Below are 13571 nucleotides of genomic sequence, written 5' to 3'. Positions count from 1 at the left end.
GATATGGTGTGGCAGACAAAACCAATCTGTTTCGGGACCAGAATTCCCTGGAATACCTCAAACTGCCTCAACTCCAGATTAAACATAGATTTCTGAAGAATTATCAATGCATAATCAGTTTGGTCTAGTTGGGAGAGACAGTTTGATCTAGTGCAGGGATGTCCAACCTTAGTAATTTTAAGACTTGTGGACTTCAACTCCCAGAATTCTCCAGCCAGCTATGCTAGATGAGGAATTCTGGGAGTTAAAAGTTCAGAGGTCTTAAAAGTTGTCAAGATTGGATATCCTTGGCCTAATGCAGGGGTGTCAAACTCAAGGCCCTTGGGCCACATCTGGCCCGCAGTGCCTCTACTAGCGAAAACGGGCCACAGAGGGCCCCCAAGTGGCCTGTTTTTGGCCTGGACGGCTTCCTGTAGCACCCTGCCGGCCAAAATGGGGTGCAGGGGGGCTATTTTGGTTGGCAGGGTGCTGCAGGAGGCCATCCAGGCTGAAAATGGGCCGCACAGGGCCGACCCACAGCCCCCCTGTGCCCTATTTTGGCCAGCAGGGTGCTGCAGGAGCTGTCCGTCCCATTTCCTCCCCCCTGACAAGCTCGCGGAGGACAACTACAATGCTGATCCAGCCCTCAAAGAAATCCAGTTTGACACCCCTGGTTTAGTGGTTAAGACATCAGGCTAGGAACCAGGAGATCCTGAGTTCTAGCCCTACATAAAAGGGTGAGTGACTTTGGGCCAATCACTCTATATCTCAGCCCAACTCACCTCATCAGGGTTGTTGTGGGGCAAATAAAAAAAGGAAAGAGTAATAGATAGGTTTGCTACCTTAAGTTACTTATAAAAATAATAAAGGTGGAACACAAATGCTAGTTTGTCAATTTTTTTCCCCTTATAATTACAGCAAGTGGATAATACTTATTTCATAAAGCTGTTTACCAAGAGTTCGGATGTTCCTAATTTGTCCAGTTCTAAAGATTGGATTCGAGAAATATGAACACCCATTTCTCTGTGTATTCCGGAACATTCTATACAGGTTAAAATGCCCAGGTTAGTAGAAAGCCAAGTTGGATCTAAAGAAAACAAAAAATAGATAAGAACAACAACAACAACAACAAAATCTTCTTCTTTTTTTCCTTCTTCAGTAACAACAACGATTTTGGGTACAGATTGTCGCGACTTATGACCACAATGGAGACCAAAATTTCCACTGCTAAGCGAGACAGTTGTTAAGTGAGTTTTGCCCTGTTTTACGATCTTAGGTCACAAAAGGGGATCACATGACCAGGGGGCACAGCAACCGTCATAAATGTGAGTCAGTTGTCAAGCGTCTGAATTTTGATCATGTGCCCATGGGGATGCTGCAGTACTCTTAAATGTGAAAAACGGTCATAAGTCACTTTTTTCGTTGCTGTCATTAACTTCAAACCGTCACTAAACGAATGATTGTAACTTCAGGACTATCTGTAGTTAATTGTAATTGCAAACACCTAATGCTTCTTGATACGTCTGTTAAACTTTAGACTGTGTATTCAAACACGTCTTAGGAATAGACTCCACATGGTCCCAAACTACCAACTCTGTGAGTTGGGCAGCCATATTTTTTTTAAAATAAATAGAAAGAAAGGTACAAGACCAACTATCCTTTCTAAGGTAGGTAAATTGAGGGCCCAGTTTGTGGGGGCAATAAGCTGACTTTGTATAAATCTAGAAAAGTATGAAGGCTATTGCTTAACGCATTGTAAGCCGCCCTGAGTCTCCGGAGAAGGGCGGCATATAAAAATAAATAAAAATAAAATAAATAAAAATAAAAACTATATGGCACACCCTGCCATACATCAAAAATATTTTGGAAGCAGTAGAATGCAACTTCCGAGACCTACAAGTGGGCATCACACACCACCCAGAGGCTACGATATGAGGGCAAATCATGCATTGCTAAGATCGTTTGGAGGTAGAAGATATTTCTTAGATAATCTACAGGATCTCCTTCATGGATTGCCCCTGTGACCATGTAGGACAGATGGGGAGGAAGCTAATCACCAGATTGCAAGAACACAAGTGGTCAGACAAGGAGACCCGATCTCATTGGTGGTCCACCAGCAGCCTACGGAGCTGGCAGCAGAGTTGGACAATGAGGAGGCTGGGGAGGAACATGGGCCAGTCCTGGAGTCTGGAGAAGGCTCGGACGAGGGTTCTATGTTGGAGGCAGAGAAAGGGCCATCTGGGAGGTACGTGCTGCCTCCGGAGCCTCCACAGTTGGACATCAGCAAGGCAGAGGAACAGGGGGAGCCTGTTCCCAGTGCGCGCATGCACAGAGCTACTAGAAGGCAAGAACAGTTAAAACAAAAGGGACGACTCGGGAATAAGGCTTGAAGATGATTGGCCCCTCGCATAAAGAGGGGCATTAAAAGAGGAGCAAAGGCACATGGGCCTTTGCAGGAAGCAACGTTGTTAATTCTGTGCAGTTTAAAGTCTGAAGCTCTGTTTGATTCTGGACTCCGTGTGGCTTTGCCAATTAGGTCTTTGGCAGCGTGTCAAGGGAGATAAAGGTGGGTGATTATCAGCCTTATCCCGAAGGATTCTTTACAACTATTTGGGACTCATCTGTGAATGAACAGAATTCACAGCTGTTAAAATAAAACAGGTTTATGGGACTACTCGTGTGTTTTACTGATTCAGGAAGCCTAGGTCATAACAGGTAGCCTCACATTGCAATGAACAAGGATGTACATTCAGTTTCACAGCTACCGTGTTTCCCTGAAAATAAGACCGGGTATTTTCATTTTTGCTCCAAAAGACGTATTAGGGCTTATTTTCTGGTTAGGTCTTACTTTGGGGGAAATATGGTATTAAATGCACCCATCTGGCTGACAATCTTAACTGGGGTTTATTTTGGGGGTAGGGCTTATATTACGAGCATCCTGAAAAATCATGCTAGGTTTTATTTTCCGCTTGGGTCTAATTTTCGGGGAAACAGGGTACTAAGATTGTTGGCAGAGCAGATACAAAAACAGCCAGGGAAATGATTGCAGCCTGGGAAAGACGCCCCTTGTCAGTCAACAGGAATGCTTATTTATCATTAGCTAGGAGCCCAAGGAAACAACAGCCAATGGCTTAATAGCTGGCCATCAACACCCCAATCAAAAGAAAAAGCCAGACACAATGGAATAGCCCAAAGGACATATTCTGTAGGGAGAGAAGTTCCCTGAGGATGGACTCCAGCATGAGTCTGAAAGCTCAGACAACTAAATCTCTGCTCCTGGTGACCGACCCAGATTGGACCTTGCAATTGTTGTGACCTAGGCTTCCTTAGTCATTAAAACACACAAGTAGTCCCAAAAATCTCTTTTATTGCAACAGCTGTGAATTACATTCATTCACAGCTGAGTCCCAATTAGTTGCAAAAAGTCCTTCGGGATAATCACCAACCTTTATCTCCCTTGACACTCTGCCAAAAGACCTACTTGGCAAAGCCACACAGAGTTCAGAATCAAATAGAGATGCCGACTGGGAACAGAATTAACAATGTTGTTTTCCTGCAAAGGGCCCACGTGCCTTTACTCCTCTTTCAAGCCTTATGGGAGGGGCCAATCATCTCCAGGCCTTACTCCTGAGTCGTCCCTTTAGTTTTAACTGTTCTTGCCTTCTGGCAGCTCTGCGTATGCGCGCACTAGGAACAGGCTCCTCCTATTCCTCTGCCTCTCTGATGTCCGACTCTGGAGGCTCTGGAATCCGCACATCACTCCCAGATGGCCCTGGCCCCATCTCTGCCTCCAATGCAGAGCCCTCATCCGGGCCTTCCCCAGACTCCAGGACTGGCCCATGTTCCTCCCCAGCCTCCTCACTGTCCGACTCCGCTGCCAGCTCCGCAGGCTGCTGGCGGACCACAACAGCAATAAATAAACACGTTTCCTAATTAAGTATTGTTAAAGTACACCCAAGTACCTGGTGATCCGCAGTCACAACAGACATCATTTCCAGCCAATCTCTGAATGTCATCGATGATGGCTTTTGTAAGATCTTCTAGACTGTTCTCCCCTGTGCTCTGTTCTCCACGGAAGGCCATATTTAAAGCTTCTTCTTTGCTGTTGGTCAGTACTGATATCCACCTATAATAAGACAGAAATGATCACATCATTTACCCAACTATAAAAGAAATACAACAGGGAGGAACAGAATAGGAAAATTGCTCCCTATTCTTATTTTATTCCATCTCCTTCAAACTTTGAAGGAGGTGAAAGAAGAAAATTTGGAAGACAATACAGGTAGTCCTTGACTTATGACCCAATGGAGCCCAACATTTCCATGGCTAAGCAAGACAGTTGTTAAGTGAGTTATGTCCCATTCTACGACCTTTTTTGCCACAGTTGTAAAGTGAATCACTGAATTGTTAAGTTCAGTTCATAAATGAATCTGGCTTCCACATTGACTTGGCTTGTCAGAAGGTCACAAGAGGTGATCATATGACCCCGGGACACTGCAACCGTCATAAGTACATGCCAGTTGCCAAGCATCTCAATTTTGATCACATGGCCATGGGGATACTGCAATGGTGGTAAGTGTGAAAAAGGGGTCATAAGTCACTTTTTTCAGTGCTTGTAACTTCGAACGGTCACTAAATGAATTGTTGTAAGTCAAGGACCACCTGTATATATGAGATAATTTTTCCATTTTCTAGTATGTATAAACTCTGCATACCCATTTAACTGAGATTAAAAACCTTCAGGTAGAAAAAACAAAAAAATAAGATTGGTCAACTGGGGTGTTTTTTTTGTTGTTGTTGTTGTTTTGAGTGGTTGCTTGTGACTTTACATACAGAGGCTTTGTACCTGTATGAATGTAATTTAATATATTCTAGAGCCCGGCTTTTACGTGTGAAGGATCCACATGTAAATTTGCCCAAAAGATTTAAGAGATGCTTATTTTCATGTGTCCCTTGAATCGCAAATATTTATCAAGTTCTATATAAAGATGTTCTCTGTGCATCACAAATATGGGAAATGCTGCTTATTCCAAAATCAAGGGGAGAACTGATGCTTCACGGACCTCATTTAACTGTGATCCATCTAACTTACAGCTTTAACATGTACTTGTCATTAAAGTGAAAAGATTTCAATCCTGCGCTTCCAATTTTATGAGAATTAAAATGGTATTGTGGTTAAGGAGGGGGCGCGATGGCTCAGCAGTTAAAGATGCTGAACCAGTCAGCTGGAAAGCTGACACACTGGGTTGGAGACCCCGCGCTGCACAGTGGAGTGAGTTCCCATTCTTTGCTCCAGCTCCTGCCCATCAGGCAATTCGAAACCATGTGCAAATACGAGTAGATCAGGGGTGTCAAACTCAATTTCATTGTGGGCTGCATCAGAGTTGTGTTTGACCTCGGGGGGGGGGTGGACAGGGGGGGGCTTGGCCAGCTCAACATCACTCGTGTTGGTGTGCCTGTGGTGGCCTGAGCGCTCTGGCAGCAAAACGGAGCTTGCAAGCGGCGCTCCTAATAAATAACTGGATTTTTGTTGAAAACTGACTTGAGGCTCCTGCTTTTATTAAGGCGTCGGTCGGAACCCTGACCTCCTCTTTAATTTTACAGAACTCTCTAGAATGACATGCTAGAGCCATGATGGCGAACCTATGGCACACGTGCCACAGGCGGCACGCGGAGACATGTTGCCTGGCATGCCAGCTCAGCTCCGGGACCGCATGCGTCGGAGTCTCTGGAGACTGGGGACAGCAAAAAAGTCACTTCCTGTCCAACCAGAAGTTGGGAAAGGGGCCGTTTTGGGCCTCTGAGGGGGTGGGGAAGGCTGTTTTCGCCCTCCCCAGATGCATAGAGAGGATATGGAGCCAGGTGAGAAAGAAAAACGGGCCTACCGGGCCATTGTGTGCTAGGAGCGGGGGGAAGGGGGGGTTGCATGCGCGGGGCGGGGTGCATAGAATTATGGGTGTGGGCACACGTGCACGCAAACCTCCCCCACCCCCCGCTTCCTGGCACGCGATGGCAAAAAGGTTAGCCATCACTGTGCTAGAGGGAACATAACCTGGAAAGCGATCAGTAGGCATTTGCATTGTGTGAAGTAGCTAAAATATACGCCCATGTTGCCAGCCGACATTAATCTTGTTTATTATTGGACAAAAACAAAAAAAAACTTTTCTAAAAAACTCCAGGAATGAAAATGTTCTTACGCGACATAATCCTGCTCATCTTCTGCCTGAAAATGGTACGTTCTGTTATCTGGAACATAAACATGCAAATCTTCAAAATAATGAATGTATTAATTGCATTCTTAGAGGGGAAAAAAAAATATTTAAAGCCTTAAAAGTCAACACTTAGTAACTAAGGACATATGCTGAAATGAGTCAGGGAACCTTCAGAAGTTCTATTTTCAGTAGAAAACATTTTGTTCACTTTTTTTTTTTTTTTAAAAAAGAGCTAACTTGCTCTTACAAAAATATGCAGAAAAGAATTGTTCTAAATCAGAGGTGGGCAATTATTTTTCCCAAGGGGCCACATGACAAACTGGGACTGTTATGGAGGGCTGACACCGCCCCCCTCGTGCCTCTGCCCCATCCCCCCAATACCACCACTGCGTCTGACCTCTGCCGCCAACTCTGCCGATGCCCCACCCAAACCGCCAATACCGTGGGCCGGATTGGGACCATCCACAGTCCAGATATGGTCCAGACACTATAAAATGCCCAGGTCAGTTCTAAATAGATACATTGTAGGAGATGACTAGGCTGAATCTGAGGGAGGAGTCAAACATGTCATAAGTCTCACATCCCTGCGCGCCTGCAAGAAATTTAAGTCCAGCCTGTCTTGAATGCCTTTCTTATCTCCCGCTCATTTCCCTTGACTGTTAGTTGGTCAGATTCTTGTAGAGAGCTTAAGCTTGCCTGAAACTCTTGATTTCCCCGGCGCTTAACATGTATATCTTCCAACAACTGTTCAAGGTAAACCCAATCCTAAACAACCGTTTAATATGCAAGTAATTAACTTTAAAGACATACGTGATATCAGGTCAAATGATTTCTTGTCTTCGGCGTTTGGTTTCACTTGGCATGTAAGCAGGTTTAATTTAGCAGGTTGCCTGTTTGACTTAAACATAAGAAAAGCACAATTTTACTTTGCTTAATGTTTGTTTCGTTATATTTTTAACTTAAAGATCATCCCCGCACAGATGCTATATTTTTTTCCCTTGTCCATTACTAAATGTATTGACATTTTCATCTGCATCAATAGTCCTTGGTGGCTAAAGGTGCATTAACAGAAATAAAGATTTTCATCTTATCTGCAAGTCATTACTGAGAAACGTTAGAATGCTTGGGAGACTGAGATTGGTTTTTTTCATGAGATGGCAGGAGGCATATTAATTTTCTTTTCTTCTGTTCAATTGTGTCTGATTCTTATAGACTGCCTGGACAGATTCTCTGTAATTTTCTTGGGAAGGTTTTTCAGAAGTGGTTTGCCATTGCCTCTTTCCTAGGGCTCGGAGAGACACTGGCCTAGAGTCACCCAGCTAGTTTTGTGCCTAAGGTGGAACTAGAATTCACAGTCTCCTGGTGATTGGTCCAAAGTCATGGACCTGGTTTTCATGGCTAAGGCAGGACTAGAACTCACAGTGGTGATTGGTCCAAAGTCATCCAGCTGGCTTTCAAGACTAAGGTGGGACTAGAACTCACAGTCTCCTGGTGATTGGTCCAAAGTCACCCAGCTGGCTTTCAAACCTAAGGTGGGACTAGAACTCACAGTCTCCTGGTGATTGGTCCAAAGTCACCCAGCTGGCTTTCAAACCTAAGGTGGGACTAGAACTCACAGTCTCCTGGGGATTGGTCCAAAGTCACCCAGCTGGCTTTCAAGCCTAAAATGGGACTAGAACTCACAGTCTCCTGGTGATTGGTCCAAAGTCACCCAGCTGGCTTTCGTGGCTAAGGTGGGACTAGAACTCGCAGTCTCCTGGCAATTAGTTCAAAGTCACCCAGCTGGCTTTCAAGACTAAGGTGGGACTAGAACTCTCAGTCTCCTGGCGATTGGTCCAAAGTCACCCAGCTGGCTTTCAAGCCTAAAATGGGACTAGAACTCACAGTCTCCTGGGGATTGGTCCAAAGTCACCCAGCTGGCTTTCAAGCCTAAAATGGGACTAGAACTCACAGTCTCCTGGTGATTGGTCCAAAGTCACCCAGCTGGCTTTCGTGGCTAAGGTGGGACTAGAACTCGCAGTCTCCTGGCAATTAGTTCAAAGTCACCCAGCTGGCTTTCAAGACTAAGGTGGGACTAGAACTCTCAGTCTCCTGGCGATTGGTCCAAAGTCACCCAGCTGGCTTTCAAGACTAAGATGGGACTAGAACTCACAGTCTCCTGGTGATTGGTCCAAAATCACCCAGCTGGCTTTCAAGACTAAGGAGGGACTAGAACTCTCAGTCTCCTGGTGATTGGTCCAAAGTCACCGACCTGGCTTTCATGGCTAAGGTGGGACTAGAACTTTCAGTCTCCTGGTTTCTAGCCTGGTGCCTTCATCACTACACTAATCTTGCTCTCCATTACTTGATTGCGGTAGTCTAAAGGTTACACTAAGTACATTGTTAGAAAAAGGAAACAGAAATACTCATACAGAGGAATAGAACCATTAGTTTAACTTTTTTAATCAAAATGGGCTTGGTTATTAATGATTTGTAAAAAATAAGTTCTACACAACACTGGTAAAGAAAAAGAAGTCCCTTTCAAGCCTTCTGGAAAAACTGTTTCTTTCTCTGTTTCTTTTTTTAAAAAGTCGTATCAATTTGGCCAGACATGGATGGAGATACAGTACATCATTTTGCAGCTATACCTGTTCAGCTGAAGTATTGAGAAGAAATTATTTCTTCTCCAATCCATTAGGAAAACTACCCCACAACTACTAATGACAGCTTGTTCTTGAATTCAGGTAGCCCTCGATTTACAACCACAACTGAGCCCAAAATTTCTGTTGTTAAGCGAGACATTTGTTAAGTGTTGAGTTTTGCCCCCATTTTCCACAGTTATTAAGTGAATCACTGCAGTTGATAACTTAGTAACACGGTTGTTAAGTGAATCTGGCTTCCCCATGGACTTTGCTTGTCAGAAGGTCACAAAAGGGGATCACATGACCATGGGGACACTGCGACCGTCATAAATATGAAACAGTTGTCAAGCATCTGAATTTTGATCACATGATCATGGGGGATGCTGCAAAGGTCGTAACTGTGAAAATGGTCATAAGTCATATATTTCAGTGCGGTCACTAAACAAACTGTTGTGAGTCGAGGACTACCTGTACCAAATTCAGCCTCGTTTTCCATAGACCAAGAATGTTTGGAAAACGGGTCGAACACAAGGGGGCGATATTCGCTCAACTCTGACAACTAAATCAGAATTAATCAGACTGGAATTTTTCCTTGCTATTTTCTAACCCCTTTGAAGCAACTTTGGCTCAAAAGCTGTAAACATGATTTAACGCTTTAAACGCTCTGTTTTAAGTCAGGGTGTCTCACTGAAACCAATGAAGCTATTTCTCCTAATGATGGTCGTTGAGTGATGACGCAGAATTGCAAACCTCCTAAATCCTGAATTTCTTCCCTATAATGGAACACATCTAACTATCAATTTTTTTCCCCCAAATGCTAAATTTCCCTGGAGCGTGCCTTCTATGGGCTTGAAGTGAAATTCTGGCTAGGATAGCTACCAAGTGTTATGGGAGCTAATAACAAGGAAGACTCCTAATACCAAACCTCTTAAATGAAGGACTATATTTAAATTAATTGCGTGGACAATAGATTTGTTGATCTACTTCAGGCTATTATTCTTCAGCCTTAATAATCCAAAGCATTTCATGCATTACAAGGCACATGTGCATTTTCAGCTACATGTTATGAATAATGGTTTGCAAAGAAAAATACGCATTTACAAATTTATGCCCAGTTTTGATAACTTACCAGAAATTTAGCAGAATTCAAATTAGGCTATTATGAAGTCCGTAGAATCTCAACTGAAAACAGGACACTATGAAGTACATGTAGTCCTTGACTTACGACCACAACTGAGTCCAAAAATTTTTGTTGCTAAGCGAGACGGTCCCATTTTATGACCTTTCTTGCCACAGTTGTTAAGTGAATCACTGCAGTTGTTAAGTTGGTAACACGGTTGTTAAGTGAATCTGGCTTGGCTTTGCTTGTCAGGTTGCAAAAGAGATCACATGACCAGGGGGCATTGCAACCGCCATAAATGTGAGTCAGTTGTCAAGCGTCTGAATTTTGACCATGGGGATGCTGCAAAAGTTGTAAGTGTGAAAAGCAGTCATAAGTCCACTTTTTTCGGTGACATAACTAGAAACGGTCACTAAATGAATTGTTTTAAGTCGAGGACTACCTCTATAATGACAGGTAAAACAGTTTTTCAAGAAATGCAATGTTCATTTTTGCTCCTCATAGTATCAAGAATTCACAAAAAAAAATATAATAATAACAGAGAAGTAGCTTCTCCATAGAAAATGGTACCTTGAGAACTATTCCATGTCTCTCTGTAGACAGTATTTCTTTTCACTGTTCCTTGCAGACAGAAATTGTCTTCATAATTGACTTACAATCCTTTGTTTAGTGACTGTTCAAAGTTGTAACCGCACTGAGAAAGGTGAACTATGATCCCTTTTTCATACTTATGACCATTGCAACATCCCTGTCTTCCCTTGATCAAAATTCAGACACTTGGTGTTCTGTCCCAGCTACGGATCCCAAAGAACGCAGCACACACAAAGTTTGTACAAAACTTAATTTACTAAAATAACTTAGTCTTGTTCAAAACAAAGGCTGTTAATAAACTTTCTTAACAGCCTACAAGAAACCAAAGATAAAGTAATCACAATCTTACGAAGGTTGGCAGAAAGCCCAGAAGCAATTTGCAGAGAATCCAGACGCGAAGTAGAGTGAACTAAAGTTGTTCCCTACAAATTGCTTCAGTCGGCATTCCTCCTTAAATAGGCTAAGGGAGTGGCCAATTAGCCCCAAGCCTTACTCTCGAGGAGACCTCCTCCTGAGGAGTCACTCCTGCCTTTTGGCAGCTCTGCGCGCCCATGCATTGAGAAGAGGCTCCTCCTCTTCGTCCTCTTCACTTAAAGGAGCTTCTGGAGGTTCTGAAGGCCCTGGCTGAATCCCTGCCTCTGGCACCACATCTTCTCCAGCCTCCTCATTGTCTGACTCGGGTGCCAGCTGCACAGGCTGCTGGCGCAGCACCACACCAGCCTCCTCGCTGTTGGAATCAGCTACAATCCATTCAGGCCGCTGACGGGCCATAACACTTGGTAAGCAGCATGTATTTATGACAGTTGCAGTATCCTGGGGGACGGGGGTGTCCCGTGATCAGATTTTGTGACTTTCTGGCAAGCAAGGTCCACGGGGAAACCAGTTTCCAGCAAAAAATGCCCATTTGAAATATTGGATTCCCACTTATAATTATTACATTCATTTAAGGATCACAGCAAAAAAAGTCTTAAAATCACTTCCGGTCATGTGGGCACTTCAAGACCAGTCCCAACCTGGGATTGTAAATGGAAGACAACAGTATGGTTCTACTGCTATTCAGTCAAAAATGAAATTGATCTGATCTGATGTAATCACTAACCACCTTGATATTAACTTCACTTCACAGTGTGGGGATAATCATTTACAATATAAAAAGACTACTCACCGTTGCATGGGAAATGGTCAGGATGCCATTTTTAACTGTGCATTTTCTTCTCTGCCAAACTTTCCGGATGCTGATAAAAAAAAGTAACACGAATCAATGAGGTATTGTTCAAAATTAAGATTTTTTTTCCCCATCAGGTGCTGCAGAACAAGCAAGCGCAACCTAATATACCTCATGCATTTGTCAGAAATATACACAATGTGTATTTAAATGAAAAAAACAAACCACTATATTACTCGAGTACACAAATAAGACTACTGATAGAAGAGAGTATTTGTAGCTCAGGGTAGAACCGTGGAGTCCTTGGTGCTGTCTGAGCTGGTTTGTTTTCTTGCAGACGTTTTATTACCAAACTAGGTAACATCATCAGTGCCCTCATAATGAAATGTCTGCAAGAAAACCACTAAGCTCAGAGAACACCAAGGACCCAATACAAACAGGACTTTTCTTCATATGCGATTTTCACTGCCCGGTTGAATTTCTTGAGTTATATATAAGCTGCGTGCAGTGACACACTACCAAGCAGTCAAACCAGTGGTAAAAACCAATTTTTTTTACTACCGGTTCTGTGGGCGTGGCTTGGTGGGCGTGGTATGGCTTGGTGGGCATGGCAGGGAAAGGATATTGCAAAATCTCCATTCCCACCCCACTCTAGGGCCAGCCAGAGATGGTATTTGCCAGTTCTCCGAACTACTCAAAATTTCCGCTACCGGTTCTCCAGAACCTGCTGGAATTCACCCCTGAGTCAAACAATCTACTATCCAAGAATGGCGGTGAAGCTTTTGGGCTCAGCGTTGTCAAAAGTTCAGAAAATGCCTAACTTAACTCTCCCGATGTATATCCCCTCCTTCTGACAAACGAGAAACAATTCATAACAAATAATACTAAGTTGAATTTAAAAAAAAGTATTTAAATTAATTAGTGAATAAATAAAAACTTCCGTTAACTGTGAATATTTTTTTCAAAGTGCCTATCTGAGGCATCTCCAGGTTGCAAGAGACCTGGAAATTTTGAAGAATGCTCCTGCATGGCCTAAATACACTAAAAAGAGTAGGAAACAAGCCCGATTTCTCTGCAGGAGATCAGGAGATCTCTTTTGTGATCCAGAGAATCTAGAGGCCTGATGTGTCCCCCAAAATGAAATCAGGTATCACTTGTGCTGTGACACACCTGTCTTAGGTTTGTTATCACCAGTCTAACAGCTAACAAGTATGTTAGCATAGATATGTTAGTTATATGTTAACAAGTAACCAAAAAAAAAGCATAGGGTTTCCTGCCTAAGCAGGGGGTTGGACTAGAAGACCTCAAGGTCCCTTCCAACTCTGTTATTCTGTTCTGTTCTGTTCTGTTCTGTTGTGTTGTGTTGTGTTGTGTTGTGTTGTGTTCTGTTCTAATCTAATCTAATCTAATCTAATCTAATCTAATCTAATCTAATCTAATCTATTCTATTCTCTATTCCTAGTCTACTTTCTATTTCTATTCTATTCTAAGTTATTCTGAAATTCTATAACAGGGCAGGTGCAGACTGTAATTCTGCTTGTAATTCAGCAAAATTGGCTTGAACCAGCCACATTATTCTCCCCAGTGTAACTCCTATTTCTTCCTACTTTATGATGCTGGAAGGCATTTTATTTTTCCTCATGCACAATAGGTACTTCTCTGAAAAGAAAAGACTGTGTTATTTTTTTTTTCCGTTCCATGATCTACATTTTTCTTTACAAAAGCTCTTTCATTAGGTTTCTTACCCATAACCTCAAGGCCACAGGCCTGCACGTGGCTCAAAAAAAAAAAAAAAAAGCCTCAATAACTAAGCATATGAGGAACAGCTACATTAATTTATCAATTCAATTAAAGTAACACCAAATTAACATTTAATCGAATGC

General features: G+C 43.0%; 1 protein-coding gene across 3 annotated transcripts in view; it reads right to left on the bottom strand.

Moving 5' to 3' along the window:
• Nucleotides 1-13571, bottom strand: part of ASAP1 (ArfGAP with SH3 domain, ankyrin repeat and PH domain 1) — a 150853-nt gene that overhangs the window by 46050 nt on the left and 91232 nt on the right. For all 3 annotated transcript variants that reach the window (XM_070940329.1, XM_070940330.1, XM_070940328.1), the window contains 5 exons: nt 11689-11758; nt 7002-7089; nt 6177-6225; nt 3942-4105; nt 933-1066 (listed from right to left, as the gene is read on the bottom strand). In XM_070940329.1, the coding sequence (XP_070796430.1) occupies nt 933-1066; nt 3942-4105; nt 6177-6225; nt 7002-7089; nt 11689-11758 (505 nt within the window). The remainder of the gene's footprint in view (nt 1-932; nt 1067-3941; nt 4106-6176; nt 6226-7001; nt 7090-11688; nt 11759-13571) is intronic.

This window comes from Pituophis catenifer, unplaced genomic scaffold (genome assembly GCF_029215685.1).
Source record: "Pituophis catenifer annectens isolate HBS135680 unplaced genomic scaffold, rPitCat1.0.hap2 SCAF_3, whole genome shotgun sequence".
NCBI classification, from domain to species: domain Eukaryota; kingdom Metazoa; phylum Chordata; class Lepidosauria; order Squamata; family Colubridae; genus Pituophis; species Pituophis catenifer.
The sequence above is the reverse complement of the archived record's forward strand: the minus strand, read 5'-3'. Positions and strand labels throughout refer to the sequence as shown.